We start from the raw sequence: 22,068 nt of genomic DNA on the forward strand, positions 1-22,068 counted from the left end.
TATTAATCTTCAAATAACTATATTATATACATTTATACAATATTTTAAACGTCTTTAAACATTACTATGCAATATTTTTTCTCTTAAAACCTCGTTTTTAATTACAAGGTGTCTTGGGTGTTTACTAAAGATACCTTGTCTTGTAATTAACCTTTATCGGGTGTTTATTTATATTTAGTCACCTCCATTAATTTACGGGGTAAATATATAGGTCATATTTAGTAACTTTTACTATGGTCATATTTAGTAATATTACCTATTTTGCCTGTCTGACCTTGACATTTTCTATGGGCGAGTAATTATTTTTTCGCAAAATCGAGGTTGGCCTTTAGTAAAAGTTGCTCAGTAGGGCCTACATATTCAGCCCGTAAATTATTGCAAGTTTACTAAATAAACAGCCTATAAAGGTAAAGATACAATACATCTATTCGTGACAGTCGCAAACATGTACGGACATGTACAGGCAACAAAAACAGAAGAACAGAACATTTAGTGTGCATCACGAAATGGACCGAACTCGGCACTTAAGAAAATGATTAAGTAACAATGTATTTCATTTTGATATTTTTTCTTTTAAAAGACACCATAAAACTTGTAGCATTTTAATTGGCAGCGTAAACTTAAATGGCTCCGTTTAACGAATTTAATTAAGTTTTTATAATTCAAACCGTAATTTTCTATCCACGTGTTTATTTTACGTATCGGTTAATTCAGAAACGATAAAAACGTGTTTTCTTTCTTATAATAGGTACCACTATATATATTTTTATGCCAATTATTATACGATGCTACAAAATTTACAATGTCCACTCATTGAATAAACATAATTATGTTTTAATTACTCGTACAAAATTCAAATCAGCTACAAAATAATGGGCATAATAATAATTGGGAAGGTCAATGAAATTAGATTTTTACGAAGAATTAATTCCCAGCAAGCTATTAAAACGATTTTCAGCTTGCTGGGAATGAATTCCTAAAAACGCTTTTTTGTCTAATTTAATTGGCCTATAACATATCTAATAAAAAAGATTATTAATAATTACATAATCGAATGTGCATTTATATTCGAGAATAATGACAAAATCAAAAATTCGTACTATTAAAACTATGTTATGTGGATTTCTTAAACTAGGCTATAAGTGTAGTTCAACATTGTCAGATGAAACTTTTATAAATTCAGCTATTCAGCTAGTTGTGTTTATATACAGCCTTGCAACAACAATGTGTGCCTATATAAGTTACCTACACCAGCATACAATAACATGGATCAATATGAAATAAACATAATAATAAAAAACCCAGAAAATATTTTTGTCTAGGTCTAGGTAGAGTTAGAACAAGAAAAGTCTGCAGCGATTTTGATAGCCCACGCAGTTCAAGAATTATTTTAAACGTCAAACTTCTATGAAAGAATGACGTAGGGAAACATAACACTTGCACTGCGTGGGCTATGAAAATCGCTGCATACTTTTCTTGGTCTAACCTAAATCTTACAATTATCTTAATGCGTGTATTCATTCAGTTAAAGCAAGTTCTTGGTTAATATATAATATTTTATCATGTAACTAAAATAAACATGTAACTTGTTAGATAAAATTTGCAGTAACAATTTAATATTTTTTAACATAATGAATTTTAAATGTTAACATTTTATTTTATCTATTTGAACATAAACAAATATATAATTTACAAGATTATACAAAATCTGTACTACAACTTATCTGTTTCATATCGTTTTCGCACTCGTCTAATAGAGGCTTAGGTACCGATTCAACATTAATTTATAAAAATCAGCCCAGTTACTAGAGTAGAGTAGTAAACACAATACCTAAAGGTTACATTATTCTTTTTTTTATAAAAAAAATATGGTTGTCTATAAAGTCGGTTTACGGACGATAATTTTGCGTGATAACGTCATAAGAAAACATTACCATTACATTACGTAACGTTACCATGGAGATCTGTCCACAACGTGACACTTTTTCGTGCATGCTACCGGTGTTCATCGATTAATCATGTCAAAAATTCAACATTTCGGACTATTGCTTTTAGGAGTTACAAATTGAATAATAAATGCCGAAAGTCTATCTTTCCTAATCCAACCCGAGAACTTTGTCAAATACTTTGTAAACTAAAGGTTTTAAATTATAATAATACGTACAAAAAAATGTTACACACACACATTAAACACTGAATAAATTTTGAAAAGTATGAGTATCGTTTGTTTGTTTGATCTTAAAAAAACTGAATAATACAAGTAATTAATAAAACTGATTAAACTAATATTATATCCATATACTCATAAGCAACTTTAGTTTTAATATAAGGATAAGATTCGGCATAGCATTCAAAAGACCAAATTCTGTAGGCTATAATTAACATCCCTATCATAGGCTATGATCCCTATTTTATAGGTGACAAAAATGTATCTTAAATCTAAAGATTATACAGGTATTTCACTATAGGTCTATATCACTTTACACTTGCGTGGCGGTATCGCCAGTATTGAAAAGAAACGGTTCTTTTAACTCACTGGACCCCCTTTTCCTCGGTTTAGGGGGAGGTTTGGGAGCCGTTCGTGTCCTGTTTAAATTATTTGCACTCAAACCTACCCTCAAATCTCGCACTGGGTTTTTCAGAAGGCTTTCGTTCTCCGCTAGCGTTACTTTCAACGGCCTCTGTTCTGAAGCCTTCGTTATTCTTCCTTGAAGAGCATTGTAACTCATGGCCTGGAGAGCTAGCAACTGGTTGTGTATATTCGGAGAGCTCAAACTGCTTCTTGGGATTGTCGCATGAGGCGTCCCTGGCGCTGGTGATGGTGCAGGCTCAATCTCTTCAGAACCGTCATGGAAACCTGTTCTCAGCTTATTCATAGGTCCTAAATCCATTTCACTTTTATTTAGGCTATAATAATTTGCACCGTTATTGAACAGCTTCATATTAAAGTGTTCGTAATAAGGTAGGACGCCATTAAGCGTCGAGAAGACCTGAGGATGAGTACTTTCAGGAAACCAGTTTGCTCTAGGTTTTCTTGGAAGAGTGATATAACCAGTTTTGGCATTTATTGATGCTTGGGAAGTAGTTGGCAGTTGGAATTTGTAGCCTGGTGGTATGGAAGTGACACCGTATCCCGGAGACTTTATGGGGCTGTCGGTCAGGTTTTTGCGATCTTGACTGGAACCGCTGGCTGGCGACACTTGAGTTCCTCCCCTAAGAGGGAAGGACAGCAGGTCGGGAGGATATGCTTGGTGTTCCTGGGTGAGTCGATCTAGAAGGAGTGTTTCTTGAGATATCTTCGGTAGATCTACATCGTGATGTCTGCTGTTGTCTTCGGTGGATGCTGTGGACAAAAATAGTTGATCAGACAATTATATTGAAAACAAAATGAGTAGTTATTGTGGGAACTTTGTATACCTACTAGGAATAATGCTGAAAAATTTCCTAAAATACAGGCAAACTGCCTAATTGACGACCGGTCTGGCCTAGTGGGTAGTGACCCTGCCTGTGAAGCCGATGGTCCTGGGTTCGAATCCCAGTAAGGGCATTTAATTGTGTGATGACACAGATATTTTGTTCCTGAGTCATGGTTGTTTTCTATGTATTTAAGTATTTATATATTATATATATCGTTGTCTGAGTACCCACAACACAAGCCTCCTTGAGCTTACTGTGGGACTTCGTCAATCTGTGTAAAAATGTCCTATAATATTTATTTATTTATTATTTTAATTATGTTGATATGTATGTAACCTTCCTAGCGCTATCCCGGCATTCTGCCACGGCTCATGGGAGACTGGGATCCGCTTGACAACTAATCCCAAGAATTGACGTAGCCACTAGTTTTGACGAAAGCGACTGCCATCCGACCTTCCGGGAAACTAGGCCTTATTGGGATTAGTCCGGTTTCCTCACGTATTTTTCCGTCACCGAAAAGCAACTGGTAAATATCAAATGATATTTCGTACATAAGTTCCGAAAAACTCATTGCGACGAGCCGAGATTTGAACACGCGACCTCAGGATTGAAAGTCACACACTGTGACCGCTGGGCCACCAGCGCTTTAAATTAAGGACCCTTTCTTTAGAACTCAACCTGAGACCTACATACCATTTATAAAATGTAGGCATATTTTCCGTGTTCTCAAAGGATTTCTGAGACTCAGATATTTAATGAGAGTGAAATAACATTCGTCTTATTTGAACAGCAATTTAGGACAATTCAGAATCATAAATTGTAAAGGTAGAGTCTGGCTAGCCAAAAATTGTTGACAGATATTTCGTTGTTGTATCACCAATTGTCTATGATTAAAAAAAAAACTAAAAGTCAGTTGTCAATTTATGTCATTCATTCAAATTGTTTTCGGTTTAAAAGGGATATATTTTAAATAATATTAATAATATCTATAAGTACTGAGTGAGGATCGCAAACTATTATTTAAGCTCGTAAATAATTACGACAATGTGCGAAGTCGACGTGTAGCGTTATATAATGAAAAACTGCAATGTTTACAATCCCTAAACAAATGTAAACATATTAGGAGGTTGGTGCTCTATAAATATTTTGATACTTAGCATTTAGCATATTTGGCATAGTACTTATGTTTTTTTTTTGTGATTGATTTATATTACGGTGTTATCGAAATAGGTCTTATTTACACTACATTTAATTTTTCGCCTTGTTACAATGGTATATGGTGAGAAAGTGTTAATATATGTGTTTATCGTTGACTGTACTTTACATAGTGGTAGAAATGATGTGAGCTGACTTTGAGTGCACGTCAACGTATATTTAACTTATATCCTTAGGTACCTTGCGTGTGCACAGAAAATCAAAAATATTTTCTAGTATCAAAACTATAATTCCTACTACACAAAGTGTGACCAGCCCAAGATTTTTTGAATTTCCCGCCAAACATTTGTGTAATATTTCAGTAGCCAGACTCTATATAGAATAATGAAACAGGTACCGGTACATGAAAGATAATTAGGGGATCGAATCTTACGCACGTGTAAGACTGTTTTAAGTATTTTGTCCGTAAAAGTGAATTGGCAAATTAAAATCTCTTCAAATTTCAAAGCGATGTACCTACTTAGGCTGGTATGGGATGTTCATATTTTATTTAAGGATCATATTATAGAGCTTTCTTGAGCTTACCGTGGGGCTTAGTCAATTTGCGTAAAAATGTCCTATAATATTTATTATTTATTCATTTATTATTTATTTTTACGCAAACGGGGAATTCGTTAAGCTACGTACTTTATTCTACAATTATTAATCATGTTAATATTTCTAACCGTTTTTGAGATACGGTTTGTTAAAACATTAGTGCTAAAATCTGTATGTTTCAACCCTAGCAAGTAGATCCTATTAAATGACATGACACTGATATAACAATATTTCATATTATTGATTTTGTTTTACTTTTTAATCCAGCTTTACTATTATAATAACTCGATTGTAGATCACTTAGATACTACCATCCTTTCATCTCAGTCTCTAGAAATGTTCCACCCTGTATGAGTAAATAAGTGTTAAAAACAAATAAAAAAAAGTTTTGAGATTTTTTCTGCATTCATTTTGGATGAATGGAAAAATTCCTTCGTCACCTTGAGGTCATATCTGTATCTGTCGTAACAGACGCGTTTTGTTGAGAGTGAATCTTCTGTAGTTACCTAGTAAATTAGTAATGTATTATTTATTCTGTGCTACGGTGTAGAAATTCTTGAGCTTCTACCAGTGCACAATGCCCATAAATCAAGAGTTCTGACCTCATTAAATTTTATGGTTCAATGGAGTGTTATGAATACCAACAATAGCGCCGCTGCCATCATACTTTCAACGAATTTATTACTATAAGTTTACACAGTGAAGGGAATAGATGAAAATATTCTAGGGACTTATCGTATCGGACTGGAGTTACGAAAGAAAGGTAAGATAATGTATTAGGGTGCCTAGCCAACGTGCAATTGTCAACGCTCCGGAGCGAACGAAACGCAACTGTCACTGTCGCATTAGTAGGGAAGAGTGATAGAGGGCGTATCGTAGTCATCCCTGCGATACGCTACGGAGAACGTTGGCACGTTGACTACGTGTCCTAATGCATTATCTTACCTTCGTTAGGCCAGATCGGTCGTCAAATTACCAGCGCATTTACATAGGTATTTTAAAAGTTGTTGTTTAGTAGTATATAGGCCTTGTCTTCATATTTTCCAAAGATGCTAGTTGCGATCTTCAGTTGAACTACCATTATTTGTTTACTACCGAAGCGGACATTGTAGTTTCGAGATTTAATCACGTTGATAATTGCCTCAGTTAACTCTTTTACGGCTGCTAAACATTACGAGTAAACGGGCCTTGGAATCTCCTTGAAAGGTCTTATCTCACGAGATTTTCCTATTAAAAACAATATTTACAATATATGGTGCTACATTACGACACCAGGCGGCTTAGCACGGTCGCGTTTTTATCCCTTGTCACCATGCCTGTCACGTTCTAACAAGTATGTAAGTGCGAAAGGGACGCGCATAGTGATAGTCGATAAAAATGGAACCGTGCTGAGCCCGCAGGTGATATAATAAGCACATTACGTATTACGTAACTACGTCGAAAATTTAATGTACTGTAAAACGTTGTACGATTCACGTGCGAATAAGTAATTCGCAACTCGTGTCGATTTAAAACACTCCCTTCGATCGTGTTTTGAAATTCGCCACTCGTTGTGAATTTATTTTTGTACGTTAAAGCTCTGTTAAGTGTCCGACCGATGTATCGGTTTCGGCAGGTATCGACATTAAAATTTAATCATATTTCGGCCGAAGGTTTGGTTTCGGCCAAAAAACGGCCGAACCGAAACTTACCTACAACTTTTTACGATAAGATTGCGCTAGGCTATTTTTCTATAATTATAAATTAATTCTAATTAATATTTTTTAATTAGAATAGGCCCTAATAGTCTGACACGCAGTTGGCTGAATTGTTAAACCACTAAACTTGCGTGAATTATAAGTGCTTCATTGTGTCTAATAAAAAAGAAAGGCCAAAACGACATTTTTTTCAATGATTTTAAAACCGAAACTTTAATCGTCTATAAAAGTTTCGGTTTCGGTAAAAATCCTGTTTCGGCAAAAGTCCGGTTTCAGTCGAACACTAGTTAACTAGTATTCAGGTCACCTAGGTCCTCAAAATTATGCGACACTTTACCGACTTTAGCATTTGACCGTGGCTAGAGCCTTTGTGGATTTCGTAAGTTATTTAAACTTTAGTAGTTTTGAATTTGTAGGTACCTACAGCAAAATAAAGTGCTGTTGGTTCTCCCAGTAGATTTTAGACGAGTTTTTACACCGATTGTTATTAAACTTTGTATACTGGTTCTAAATACCCTAATGCATATGTATGTTTCGGCTTTGTCCAATGGCTAGGGACAACCTGTATAATTGAGGTTAGACTTATTTATTTATTTAGAAATTTAATTCAGGCAACAAGGCCCATATTACAAATACCTTACAGACTAACATACATATGTATTTTATAAACTTAAAACTATTTAGTCGACAAAACGGCGTGGCTCCGTTGCATCGGCTGCTCTTGTGTCGGATTCGGCAGTTTGCCCCGGAACCTCCGAAAGACGACACCTTTCGACATATATCAATATCTTATATCGATATTACCTTTTGTATTGTTTAGGTAATCAATATCTCGGTCGATATAGTCTAGTGAAACGAACTGTCAATCATTTAAAACTGTCAAATGAGGCTGCCTACAGCCGAGGCAATCACTAAATGAGGGTTTCCGCGATCGAGTTTTGACATTGGAAATGTCTTTTCGTTCGCTCCAGTATACGGTCCGATTTCACGAAAAAGTGCGATCCCCTTATATCTCGGAAAGTTGTGAAGATATGATATTAAAAAATAGGCTCAAAAGACGCATAAACACGAGAGCTGTAAGGTGCAAAAATAATTATTCGAGAAAGTCAAAAACAAAAAAAGTTATGGTCGAAATAGTGAAAATAAAATTCAATTTTTTCCGAATTTTTGATTTTGGTGCTCGATAATTTGGAAACGAAGAATGATATCAAAAATTTGAGAAAAACGGCTGTGGACAATTTAGTCAGCTACAATTTGAGCCTAAAACAAAGACGATCGGGTTAAGGGTTTGCCCTGTAGCTTAACCTTAAAATAGTCAAAAAGTCAGAACGACATTTTTCACAGGACATTTATGACTTCATGTTTCGCAGAGTTCGTTATCGGTGTTTGTTGTGAATTATCGGGATTATGACGGCAGAATAACACTTGCACTGCGTGGGCTTTCAAAATCGCTGCAGATTTTTCTTGGTCTAACTCTATCTATCCTGTTTGAGACGGGCGTAGATAACGCACTGTTCGACAATCTATGCATTCTTGTGGTGGTGGAAATAGAAATAGAGATAGAGGGAGAGGGAGAGGGAGAGGGAGAGGGAGAGGGAGAGGGAGAGGGAGAGGGAGAGGGAGAGGGAGAGGGAGAGGGAGAGGGAGAGGGAGAGGGAGAGGGAGAGGGAGAGGGAGAGGGAGAGGGAGAGGGAGAGGGAGAGGGAGAGGGAGAGGGAGAGGGAGAGGGAGAGGGAGAGGGAGAGGGAGAGGGAGAGGGAGAGGGAGAGGGAGAGGGAGAGGGAGAGGGAGAGGGAGAGGGAGAGGGAGAGGGAGAGGGAGAGGGAGAGGGAGAGGGAGAGGGAGAGGGAGAGGGAGAGGGAGAGGGAGAGGGAGAGGGAGAGGGAGAGGGAGAGGGAGAGGGAGAGGGAGAGGGAGAGGGAGAGGGAGAGGGAGAGGGAGAGGGAGAGGGAGAGGGAGAGGGAGAGGGAGAGGGAGAGGGAGAGGGAGAGGGAGAGGGAGAGGGAGAGGGAGAGGGAGAGGGAGAGGGAGAGGGAGAGGGAGAGGGAGAGGGAGAGGGAGAGGGAGAGGGAGAGGGAGAGGGAGAGGGAGAGGGAGAGGGAGAGGGAGAGGGAGAGGGAGAGGGAGAGGGAGAGGGAGAGGGAGAGGACTCGATGAGCACTGATGCTGAACCCTGGCTGTACCTAAAGGAACTCAGGTTTGTTGCAACATAGGCACACGCTGTTTTGGTCATCCGACTCGTCTTGATGAGCACTTAGGAGAGTAGTACCCAAGATAGAGCTGATGCTGAACCCTAGTTGTACCTAGCGGAACTCAGGTTTGGTGCAACATAGGCACACGCTGTTTTGGTCATCCGACTCGTCTTGATGAGCACTTAGGAGAGTAGTACCCAAGATAGAGCTGATGCTGAACCCTAGTTGTACCTAGCGGAACTCAGGTTTGGTGCAACATAGGCACACGCTGTTTTGGACACCCGATTCGTCATGATGAGCACATGGTAGAGCATTACCCAAGATAGCTGATGCTGAACCCTGGTAGTACCTATTGGAACTCAGGTTTGGTGCAACATAGACAAACGCTGTTATGGTCATCTCTCGTCGCGTCAAACTGCTGTCAAGAAAATTTCATATCTTGCAGCAAATGGGCCGCTGCCGATCACCACTTCTCGAGTTGACTACGGATTTGCCGTGTAATAATTTTCTTGTACTTTGAACATTAATATATCCTGCTTATTAATCGAAAAATGAAATATGTACCTATACTTATGCGCCACGGCGACAATTATTCAAACTTGGATACGCGTGTGGAAATTTTGCAATTTGTTTGTTCACATGCGTTATGTCCAGGATACTTGTGTTAGTCTAAGAATAAAATAATTATCATTCAACGTTGTAGTTTTATTTTGTAACTTTTTCCTTATCCAGACTTTCTCGTCGCTCAGCGACAATATTTTTTCGAATTCCGTAGATTCATTTCCAATGTGCTCGATAGTCGTGTGAGGCACGAAATCTGTGAATTTTTCACTAGATGACAGCACTGTAGGCGAGAGGTCTAGCTGTCATAATCCACCAATCATGTTTAACCATGTTTTTAGGGTTCCGTACCTCAAAAGGAAAAAACGGAACCCTTATAGGATCACTCGTGCGTCTGTCTGTCTGTCCGACCATTCCCCCCCTTTATCTCTAAAACTACCGGGCCTAAAATTTTGAAAAAAAAAAACACAAAATAGTACTTTACCTATAGATGACAGGAAAACCTATTAGAAATGTGCAGTCAAGCGTGAGTCGGACTTATGTACGGAACCCTTGGAATGCGAGTCCGGCTCGCACTTGACCGGTTTTTTTATTGGTGGATTTTGACAGCAGCTGTCAAAAAGACCTCTCGTCACGGTGCTGCCATCTAGTGAAAATGTCGATCGCGGAAACCCTCATTAACTGTTTGTATGATCGTTTATATTTACATTGCAACACTTATTTTAGCATTTTCAGGACTGGAACCGAAGTAAATACATCTGGAGGCATAGCCAAGATGACAATCGTTGATAGGAAATGCCAATCAAGACTTAAATAATGTATGAAAATTGTCACGTGTCTTTTCGTAGCATCCGTCATACCGATATTTTTGAAGTGAAAACTTCTTTAGCGGCGCTGTGCACTTTTTGTGATGGGGAAAAAATGTTAAATTCGCGACAGGTAAGATTCGTAAGACGTGATGTCACGTGTGACGGACAGGTAACGAACGTTACGTGATTTAAATGCCATCTAGTGAGTTTCCCTCTAACTGGTACTAATATAACTCGAGTAGGTACTAACAGTGATGTGCTTAGGGGTTTCAAGTAATGCGACGAAATAACGCTAGATGGCGTTAATCTCAATTGTACATAGTGCTGCAGACATTTTGCACTAGACGGCGCTGTTATTAATATTTTGACGTAAGACGTAAGACGCTTCGTAAGACGGACTCGTGACCTGATCGAAAAACTGTTACAATGTCATTGAGCTTTCACTTCTGCCGGCACTCCCGGAGTGCAACCCGTTGTTTTTTTTTTCGTTTTGCGTCTGTTGATATACGATTGCCATCTTGGCTAGGGCTAGGATCACAAATAGAATCGAAACACAAAGCGTGTCGTCGGTAAGTAAATATTATTAGAGTAAACTTCGATCATTTCATTATACTAATTACCTAAGTTAAGGGAAACTTTATTTACCTAAATTACGTCAAGCATTGAAAGCACAAACATCGAAATATTAACATAAAGCTAGATCCTATCTAGTTTCGAACTGTCTAGAACAAATACCGAAGAGCAAACACCAAACAGATGGTAATCAAACTCCTGAGCTCCTGGTTTCAATCTATAGACGCTTTCACGGGAAATAGTTAGTAATCTAATATTCTATCTCAATTAAGCAATCTACTGTTTTCGTATTAAATCGTTGCCCTTAACGGATTACTTTGCTTCGTTAGAGGCATTTTTATTTATAATTGCTCAAAGTTAAGCCTTCTGCGATGAGTTTCGGATTTCTTTTGATCATTTTGTGGTTTAATGCGTACAAAGTTTATTGCTTCCTTAACATTTAACGAGACGGGTATTATTTACTGATATCAGACAGACAGATGGATTGGATGAAAGGTTAGATAGATATCCGGCTATGCCTATTTGGAAATTTCATAATAACTACAAGGGGCCGATTTTAGAATTTCGAGCGCTCGATTTCGTGGCTCCCTTCAATATATCTCCACTACTAAGGCATTTAAATACTACTAAGAGAATTGAAAACAAGTGGTCAACACCACTAGATTCCCAATTTCTATTGCTTGTATTTCAAAAATATCAATTCGCCGTTTTCCACAGATTTTCAAGTAGCGAAATCGAGCGCTTGAAATTCAAAAATCGCCTCCAGGTTCGTAAGTCTTGTCGTAAGTCCATCCGATCATAATGATATTTATAAGTACAGAGAATTTAACGGAAATTTATATTTTGGAATCAGAAAGTTTCAACCTCCATACTAAAATAAGAAAAGTTATTTTATCTTGTAGAAAGTTTAGAAACATTCCAGCGGCACGTCAGCAATTACTTTTATAAGATAACCATAATTATAGCACGTTGCGCATTCTCATAATCAGTCTAACATGTTCATTGCATTATTACTACAGTAAATTTTTATGTTTCAATTATCAGGAACTCGTAAAAACTGTACATTATAAATACCCCATTATTTATTGTAGGTAGTTTTTTAGTCAAACTTACTTAACTTGCAAATTTGATCGGTCAGGTCAGGTCAGGTCACTAAATAAAAGCTTGTAAAAAAGATGTTATCAGAAGAGGTACTTTATAACGACGTAGACGTAGTTTGCAAAGTTATTATGAAATTTCCCTAGCGAAACTTGGAACGGGCATTTGCAGTTGTTGCTGCTTGCATTATAATCTTTCTACTTTGTTTATTAAAAATTCTGGCACATGCAGCGTGAGTTGGTCATTGCAGACCAAGTTTTAAGGTTTTTAGTGTTGTTTTGTGGAAAGCTTTGATTCTAGAGCTTTTGAAACCTGTACGGATATGATGGTCGTTCTTGTCTACGTGACAGCGTGATAAAATAGTGTCCGTCACTTTCTATCCCACGGTGTTAAAAAGTGACAGTTATTTTATCACGTGGATAAAGATGGATAAAGCCATCCATAATACGCCGGCTGTTTTGCGGTGGACAAAATTAGGACGGACTACCACAATATTTAAAGGGTTGAAAAATGATGCCATTGGTCCAGGTTTTTTCAACTAATAGTAGTACTTTAGGCATATGTATTAGGAAAACTAAACGGACTTTTTTTAAATTCGGATTCTTATTTTTTAATATATCATTAGAATCACAAGCTCCGTAAAGCCTCTTAATATGAGAATGTAAATTCTGTTATTATGGATATCGTACAGTCACCTGCAATAATATGTTACTCTCCGAAGGCCGAACAAATAATATGGTGTCAGATATTTTTGGGACCTTCGGTGTGTACCATATTATTGCAAGTGACTGTACAAGGTACAAAAAAGATTAAGTAAATGGGGGAATAACTTTGGACACACTTTCTCTTAGCAGGATTTAAAAAAAAATCTAAGTAGAAATGACATAACATTATCGAAATTAAATTGAAGCAGAGGGTACCTTTATCTTTAGAAGGGCTCAAATATATCACGTAATTAAATCAACGCAATGAAATGTTTTTTCTTGGTACTTACCTAACATTGACTCGTTGTCTAGCAGTGTTCTGTTCAGCTCAGACATCTCAGTGGCCTCGCTGGTTAGCGACGCAGGAGCTTCATATTTTCTCGGAGGCTTCGTCACCGGATTCACCTCCACTTTAAACCCCTTCTCTAACTCAGACGCAACGGAGTTCTCAATCAGAATATCCCCGTTCGATGACGTATCCGTCTTGATCAGTCTTTTCGAATCATTATTCTGTGTCGTGAAGTAACATACTCCAAGAACTGTTGCACAGATTAAAACCATAGCGGTTAAACAGCCTATTAATATAGCAAAAGTGTCAGTATCTAAGCCTAGAATAGTGCCAGGACTTCCATATTTAGATAAAACTAGTGTTAGCGTATTTTCATCCCGACCACCTGGATTCTCGGCGACACACGTATAGTTTCCTCTATCGCTGTATCGGACGTTGACAATGGTCAAATTTACCCATCTTATCAGGTCCACAGTATTTTCAGTCATCACATATCTGATTTCCCCGAAAGATCTTGTCTCAATTACCCGGCCATTATATCGCCAGACAACTTCAGGAGTCGGGTTTCCGACGACTTTGCATATTAAGGTCACGTTTTCGTCGTAACTCTTGAGTCTTGCGTCTGGAGCGGGCTCAAGAATGGTAGGCCGGCACGCGAAATTAGATGAGTCTAATTCGTTCCAAAGTTTGTCTTTGACCACAGCGGGCTCTGCACAGGCGGTAGGGGGAGTGTATAAATTATGAGTCATCACCCAGTCTCTGAACGTTTGAAGATTGCAATCGCATCGCCACGGGTTATTATGGAGATCCAACCCGGATAAGTTATGAAGGGCCATTAAAGTTTCTGGCTTCATATGACTGAGACGGTTGCCGTCGAATCGTAATATCTTTAGTTGGGGTAAGTTGACGAAGGCTTTAGTTCCGATACGAACGATCATATTATTACTGACTTCGACTTTCTGTAGGTACTTCAAGTTGCGGAATACGCCGTCCTCAAGTTTATCGATCAAATTATTGCTCAGGTTTATTAGACGAAGTTTCTCCGTGCCTTTGAAGGTGTCCGGGTGTAAATTACGTATTCGATTCCTAGACAAATCGAGTTCTATCATTATGGCTAGCGTAGCGAATGCTGTTTTATGTATAAGTTCTATGCTGCATTCTTTTAAGAAAAGTTTTTTAAGGTTACTTAGGCCGACTTTCTTGAAAGCTTCTTGATGTAAGGTGAGCAAATTGTTGTTGGAGAGGTCTAAGATTTGTATGTCGTTGCTCAGGTTTGCAGGAACAGATTTTAGGCTGGAATTTGAGCAGATGGCAGCTTTGTTGCCAGATTGCCACCGGCAGTCGCAGGGTCTCTGGCATTCTGTGGTAAAGTCTGCCAGACTTGTGGCGAGAAGTACTACGGTGCAGGCGATTTTCATCCATGCCTTCCAATGTTCATGAGCCATTTTGCTACGCCGCTCATCGCCTCGTACGGCATTCCTGGACGGTGGTGTAGACCGGATTCATTTGTTTCTGTAACAAAGAAAAAACAAGATCAAAAGGTGTACGGAGAACGTTGGCACGAGGCCAAAAGTTACTAGAATTTCATAATAAATTTATATTAGTGTACAGAGTGTTTTTTTTTTATCGTCGTGTTGATATTATTTAACGTCGCCTAGTGCCCATTGTACAAGTTTTGCTTAGCTTGGGGCTAGGTCGATCGCCCATGTCGCCCATGAACAACTGTCCTGCAACACCAGAGGCGTTGTAAGTGCATTGCCGGCATTTAAAACTGGGGACGCTCTTTTCTTGAAGGTCGTATCGGTCCAGAAATACCTCGGGCGACAGTTCATTTCACAGTTTAGCTGCGCGCTGTGCGAGACAGGAATGATTAATCGTACAACTGAAAACCACAGGACATCAAAAGCCCATTAAAACAGATCTGAACCTAAATACCAATTTAGGATTAAATCCAGCAAAATGGAATTAGGCAAGTTGGAATTTGGAATTTGGTAATATAACAATGTAATCGGATAGCAATAATAGGGATAACCAAACTTGCCACTCAGTTATTGTTAGGAAACTATCGGCTTCGCACGGGTTAACAAATTATACACGTAAACCTTCCTCAAGACTTATTATTATTAAAATTAGATGCCACCGTGTATTATTATTAAAATTAGATTTGTTGTTTTTGCACAGTATATCTTTTTCTAAAATTATGTTTTGTAAAAGGAAAGTTTACTACCTATTATGTATTTACATTTATATCTATTTAGTTTCTGATAATAACTTTAATGTTAAATTTAGGGTAAGCTTTAGAATGATAGCAACTTAAGTAGGTGCATAAAATTGTATAAAATGAGCGCTGTCTCGCCAACAAACTGCATTCTACGTAGTTTGGCGAGTAACTTTAAAATTGATTATGTATATGTGCCTTTGATAAATAAATTAAAAAAAAAAAAAAAAAAAAGAATTATTCTATTAATAGGTGAAAGTCGCATATAAATTCGTTCAGTAGTTTTAGAATTTATCGCGAACATACAAACAGACATACGCGGCGGGGGATTTTGTTTTATAAGGTGTAGTGATTACAATTTATGGAAAACTATCCGTTATACTACACTACGATATTTTATTCATTTTGTATCAAGCAGAAACGTCTGCGAACGACGCAATTAAGCTTACAAACAAATTAAAAATAGAAAAATTCCCTGTCTTAGGTGGGACTTAAACCCACGACCACCGGATTGATCCCATCCAAGACTGAATTTTTCCACTTTTAATAAGATGTTATTAGTTAAGATGCTGCACGAATAAAAGTCATTTTAATTAACACGGTAATTTCGTTTGTAAGTCGAGGAACAAACTTAAAATGTAATTAAATCGATTGCAAGACGATTTTCACCTATTTCTCGTTTGGAAACAAAACTTTTTAAATACCTACAATGACCTAGGTAAATAATACATCAGGTATATGAACTTTCTTTTGTTTGCACCTGTTAGGGAGAATAGGGAGGCACATAGCATTGGAAAAATTTACACGCTTCATGGTAAGCTTCGGTGGCTCAGTTGGTTAATAGCGATTGGCTCACCCAAAAGGTCTCAAATTCGAGTCTTGCCGAAAGGAATGATTTTTTCCATTTTTCCTTTAATTTCAAAACATAATGTAGGTACTCGTATGTAACTGAATTTCTATGTACGAAATGTAAGATACAGTTCCCGTTGAACTTGACTCCTCCCTGGTACTTCTCTATTATTTTTAATAATGGAGTTTTCTATGAAGGCGTTATAAATTAATGGCGAAAGTGGACACCCCTGTACTACTCCTTGTTTGATATGCCAAGTTTTGTTATTCCCGGATTACTTTTTCCACTCTAACCAACAAAAGTAAATGTAAATGTGTTGTACTTAGTTCGTAAATGTTATGAAAACACACTTCCCTATTTTTCTAGTTAATTATACCTACCAAGCAACAAAACTTTCTTATCACGCGACCCATTTAACGTAAAAACAACGTTATGATATTGTATCGAAAATAACTTGGAAATATTTCCCAACTCGTGTACCGTAAGCGTCCCAAGTTTAACCTCGTAGTAACAAGCCGTAAGTAACAATCGAAGTTTGTGGAAGGATTACCGAACAATTCTTACTCATAACGTTGTATGGTTACAAATTATGTTAGGCGGTTAAGCTTTTTTGAACTGAGATAATTTGTGTACTTGTTACAGGGAAATAAGCGGCTTAATTAGCATATAAACATGTATTTGATTTTACTTTGATGCTTTCCGTTAAGATATGAAAGTGGGATTTTTGTTTAAAATTCTAAACAATTAATATGAGAATGTATAATATAATGGATCCGTGTTTAGGTAACGTAAAATCAGGTAACTTTAGTCCATAACTTACGATTATTGTGGTCCAAATTCAAGTTCCAATAAAATATGTATAAGTATTTTTCAAATTATGTTGAGTGTATATTATACATAGAAAGAGCATTAGGTACTGTATCTCAGCTCCAAAATAAATGTTTATTTATTTTATTTTTGTTAGCCTGTTGTGTCCCACTGCTGGGCAAAGGCCTCCTTCTCTTTCTTCCACGCGTCTCGTTCTATGGCAATATTAGGCCAATCTTTCCGAAAGACGTCAAGATCGCGCCGCCATCTCCTTCTAGGTCAGCCGTGACGCCGCACTATGTTTGGTGTCCACTCGGTAGTTTTCTTGGCCCACAAGTCGTTTGGCATACGGCAGATGTCTCCGGCCCAGTCTCATTTAAGCTTAGCGGCTGTCAGGGCTGCGTCGGCTACTTTGGTTTTGGAGCCCAAGATGGAATTTCTGATTTCTGAAAATAAATATATGTACCTAACGAGTACAAATAATAAAGGCTCGTTAAGAATCAACGTTAAAAACCGGACCATAGTTATATTTAAGGACTATAGTTAGCTGATTTTACGGTACTTAAAGTCAGAAAGGCTTATAAGTTATTGAAGAAAATACATGTGTTTCCTTGTTTCAGATTCAGTTGTTATGTTGATCATAGAACTCCCGTCATTTTGGAATTGTTATAACGATATAAGCGAGAGACGTGAATCTATTTTTACTTTTTAACGGCCTCCTAGCCTAGTCGGTAGTGACCCTGCCTACCTATACAGCAGGAGGTCACGGGTTTGAATCCCGGTCATCTGTAGAAATAGCATTGTTAAGGTTTTAAATTGCTGTCTTCTAGTCAACTTGGAAACCAATTTACCTTTAGCTGAATATAAGCTGTATAAAAAAAAGATCATACTTAAGTGTTAAGCCCAGCATCGGAACAGTGTATTCAGCTTTTATCCAGCGAGTTTACAGCCTTAGGCTAAGTCATTTTGGCCCCTTTCGGGGGTATAATTACCGTGGCAAAGTTGCTGCAGGTAATATACAGCAATTTGTGACAGCTTGAAGAGTTCAAGTCAGCTTGCTTGTGCTATTTAGGTTTTACCTGCTATCGTAACAAACGTCACTCTCGGATTTATGTACTTGTTAGAGCGCGATGGTTACGGTGACAGACGATAATAGCGCAACCATTATAAGCCCTCTATTCAGGCTTATCTAAGCCATATTGTTTTCTCTAAACCTGCCACTTTGCATCACTGGAATTTATATGACTCACGCCAACGTCATTAAACACCCTCCTTGTTGTTCACAGCGTCTGTCGAAGTTTAATTAAAGATGGCACTTGAATGATACGTCCTGTTAAGGTGCAGTAGGCTCAGAGAACGGAGTTTTTGAAATGTCGTAGTGCTTTTTAGGACACAATCCGGTGGTAAAAAATAGCATCTTGAGGCCTTTTTCCAGGGACTTCAGCGATTAGAATCCTGAGTTTTTGACTTACACTCGATAGAAAACCACGAGCAATAGGTCTAAAATGCAGTTTAAAAAATTATAATAAATTTCGCACCAAACTAAAAATATGAAAATTATTTGTTAAATAAATTGCTTGTTAGTGAATAAATCATTTTTAATTTTTCTTTTTTTTTCTTTTCTAAAAAAGAGCAATGTTATACTTGAGGGAACTCAGCGATTACCTACTTATTTTATTATAAGAACACACAAAAAAAATATACTAAAACATGATATCCGCGGCCCTGAGCACGCCGATCCATCTTGCTGACGCTTAGAATAAAATAATCATAATATCATTTGTTTCGTGATAAAACTTAAATTATTTACATATTTACTTAAAGTATATAAATATTACAAAGAAAAACACGAACTTACTGGGCCTTAAGAGCGCCTGTCGTTCACTTCCTACAAGGTGTCAAAATTGCTAAACTTCGTTACAAAAGCGACAAGAAATGTAATTATTTTGGGAAATGTCCTTGAAAGTGACAAGAAATGTAAATATTTTGGGAAAATTCCTCGTTTTAGCTGGAGCGGAGATTATAATGCAGTCGATTTATTTACTTGAATAACATTAAAAATGATTAAAAAATGGGTAAGGCAACAGATGAGGTTGCCTTTTTTCTATGAGATTTGGCTTAAAGGGCTGGCATCCGGGACATAAAATTCCTTAAAAACAAAATTGACACAATTCTAGAGATTGACAGAGCAAGCTATGCTGGCGCCATCTGCTAAATACTTCAACCGGCCAACCCTATGAGTGAGTTTTATCTCATGGTTGAGGAATCGAATCATGGTTTCAGTTCTATGCGGAATTAGGTACCGTTTACTGACGTTATAATTTTAATATACATATTATTATAACCTAAATATTATTTGGCAAACAGGTGTCACACGTCACACGATTAGTAAGTAGTACGCGGCGCGCGGCTATCGTGAACGCTACTTATGCACTGTTATTTCTAACAAAAATCAAAATCAAAATCAAAAATATACTTTATTCATGTAGGCCTAGCAACAAGCTCTTATGAATCGTAACCAGCATAAAAGTGGAATTCTCACTCACATCATCATCATCATCTCAGCCATAAGACGTCCACTGCTGAACATAGGCCTCCCCCTTGGACCTCCATACGTACCGGTTGGAAGCGACCCGCATCCAGCGTCCTCCGGCGACCTTAACAAGGTCGTCTGTAGCCAGAGCACCGGAGGTCGCCAGAACCTCGGGGCCGTGGTTTATTTGTGTTCTGCATGATGGGGGGTGAATGCCATAATCGCCACGCTTGGCAGGCGGGTTGGCGATCGCAGTCGAATACACCGAATTTGAGGGACGCTGCTGCCCGTCCACCGGTGGTCTTGGACGTAGTTTAAGTACATACCCGGGTCCGTCACATAGTTGTTACGAATTTAAAGACCGTACTTATACTAGTTTTCAGTGGCGAACGGCGACAGGAACCAGGAGCCGTATTCTAGCTTACATTTCGATATCAAAATGATCTCATATTGATATGTCTCGCACCAATACATGTTTGTTCGTGCATATATTGGTACGAGCGAAATGCAGGCGTGTATGATAATAAAATGGCATCATTTTGATATGGGGATGTGTTCGAATTGGCCTCCTGGGCCAGCAAAAGAGACATTAAGCCGCCTTTTGCTCAAAGTCGCCGGGTGGGAGCGAAATGATTTTTTCCAGCGACGCACGCGTTCATCACGGTCGAATGAGTAGGGTAACGAAACTTTCGGTTTTGAGGAAGTTACACCACAAATCTTCTTTCTTTCTTTTGAGGAAGTTCACTTATCGAAAAACGTTTTTAGGGTTCCGTAACCAAAGGGTAAAAACGGGACCCTATTACTAAGACTCCACTGTCCGTCTGTCCGTCTGTCCCTCTGTCTGTCTGTATGTCTGTCTGTCACCGCTATAACAACAAATACTAAAACGTACGGAACGGGTGGGCGAGTCCTATTCGCACTTGGTCGGGTTTTTTATGCGACTGTGTAACTTAGGTACACACATAAATCTTGGAAGACGATGTCTTTTGGCAAAACAGGCTTTTTCACGTGCATGTGCACGGTGCAATGTATGTACATTTCATGATAATATACCTAATATGTATTAGGATAGCGTTTAGCGACAGTGCATTGAAAGACGTAGCGTAGAAAAACCCCCAACATGGTGCATTTTATATGGAAAAACTTTGTCAATAATGTGTGAAAAGAACTAATCAATTGACACCTCATTTGGTTTTTCCAAACTTGATTCAGTAGCTTGCTTGTTGGCTTGGTTGGTTTTGACGCATCAGTCTAATCTAATATAACACAAGTTTAACATATAGGTACATAATTATATTTACACGTAGACTGCTCATCATACCCTTCGAAAAGTCGGGTAAAAATAACACTAATCAAAACCATATTACGGCGCATTGTCACCCTACAGGCCAGTCCCTCGTAGAGTGTGACCGAGTCTAGGAAAGCGTCGCGGGTAACGCCGTTTTTATATCAAGTTACGACCTGATTTGTTCCAGTACTAAAGGGAATTTATATAACATGGCAATGAGGTTTATTTCTCGCTTACATGACATTACAGTGGGAGGGAATTGTCGGGAAAACTAGGGTGCGTGAAGCAAGCGGTATTTGAGCGTAATGATGATAGGCGTATAGCGGGGTTACTATCAAAATTACCTTATCGCTAAACGACCATTTCAGCTAGGTGACATAAAAGTAAAATACACAGTCAGCATAGAGTCAATTCAGCTGGACGACATGAAAGTAGAATACTCAGTCAGCAAAGAGTCAATTTAGCTGGATGGCTAAGGAGCTATTCATAAATTACGTCATTTCAAATTAGGGGGGGGGGGGGGGGTCTGGACATCGGATGATGGTAGCATGACGTAGGAGGAAACGGGGTCATTCGAAGCATGATTTTTGGCGTTTATTCCATTTAGTAAAAAAGACATTACACAATACAGACTATTTAGCGTTTATGTCTATTAAGTAATAAAGACATTCGAAGATAAAGGAGTTTTGCTGCTAGGTCATTTTAAATTGTAACATTCTAAGATCCAGACGTTTTGCTAAAGAGGCATTTAGCATTCATGTCTATGTTGTCACAAAGACATAACACAATCCAGACATTTCAGCTATGTTGTCCTTTAGCGAAAACGTACATTTGATAGTAACCCGTATAGCGGCTTACCTACCTCCTTATTCATAAACGCGCTACAAACTTAAATTAGCTAACAATCGTTTGTCCTTATCTGTCATTTTGACTTGTGTATTTGTAAGAAAGGGATAACACATAATTTAACTAAATCAGGCCCCTAAAGTTTTATGAATAAGGGGGTTAGTAGGTACGATAGGTAGTATGCTTGTATTTTAACCGGTTGCGTGACAGCTGGTTGTTTTTGATGATTTATCTATTTATTCTTTACAATTTCTCGCTGAATTTCGATAAATGAGGTGTCTATTTAGTTCTTAGAATAATATGTAATTTTTCTTTTTAAGCAGTTCCGTTTGTATGTTGATGCCAAATAATAATTTAAAATTAATAATCTAAAAGTGATTCCATACTATTTCAGGCAGGGTCATTTCATTTCAGGCAGGCAGGGACAGGGTCAT

The 22,068-nt window shown here is 38.1% G+C and overlaps 1 protein-coding gene across 1 annotated transcript in view; it reads right to left on the reverse strand.

Moving 5' to 3' along the window:
• Positions 1-2,396: 2,396 nt before the first annotated feature.
• Positions 2,397-22,068, reverse strand: part of LOC134794750 (immunoglobulin superfamily member 10-like) — a 37,117-nt gene continuing 17,445 nt past the window's right edge. The window contains exons 2-3 of the mRNA XM_063766531.1: positions 13,094-14,604; positions 2,397-3,343 (exon numbers count right to left, since the gene is read on the reverse strand). Of these exons, the coding sequence (XP_063622601.1) occupies positions 2,481-3,343; positions 13,094-14,537 (2,307 nt within the window). The 5' untranslated portion in view covers positions 14,538-14,604 and the 3' untranslated portion in view covers positions 2,397-2,480. The remainder of the gene's footprint in view (positions 3,344-13,093; positions 14,605-22,068) is intronic.

This window comes from Cydia splendana, chromosome 11, assembly GCF_910591565.1.
Source record: "Cydia splendana chromosome 11, ilCydSple1.2, whole genome shotgun sequence".
In the NCBI taxonomy this organism is placed as follows: Eukaryota; Metazoa; Arthropoda; class Insecta; order Lepidoptera; family Tortricidae; genus Cydia; species Cydia splendana.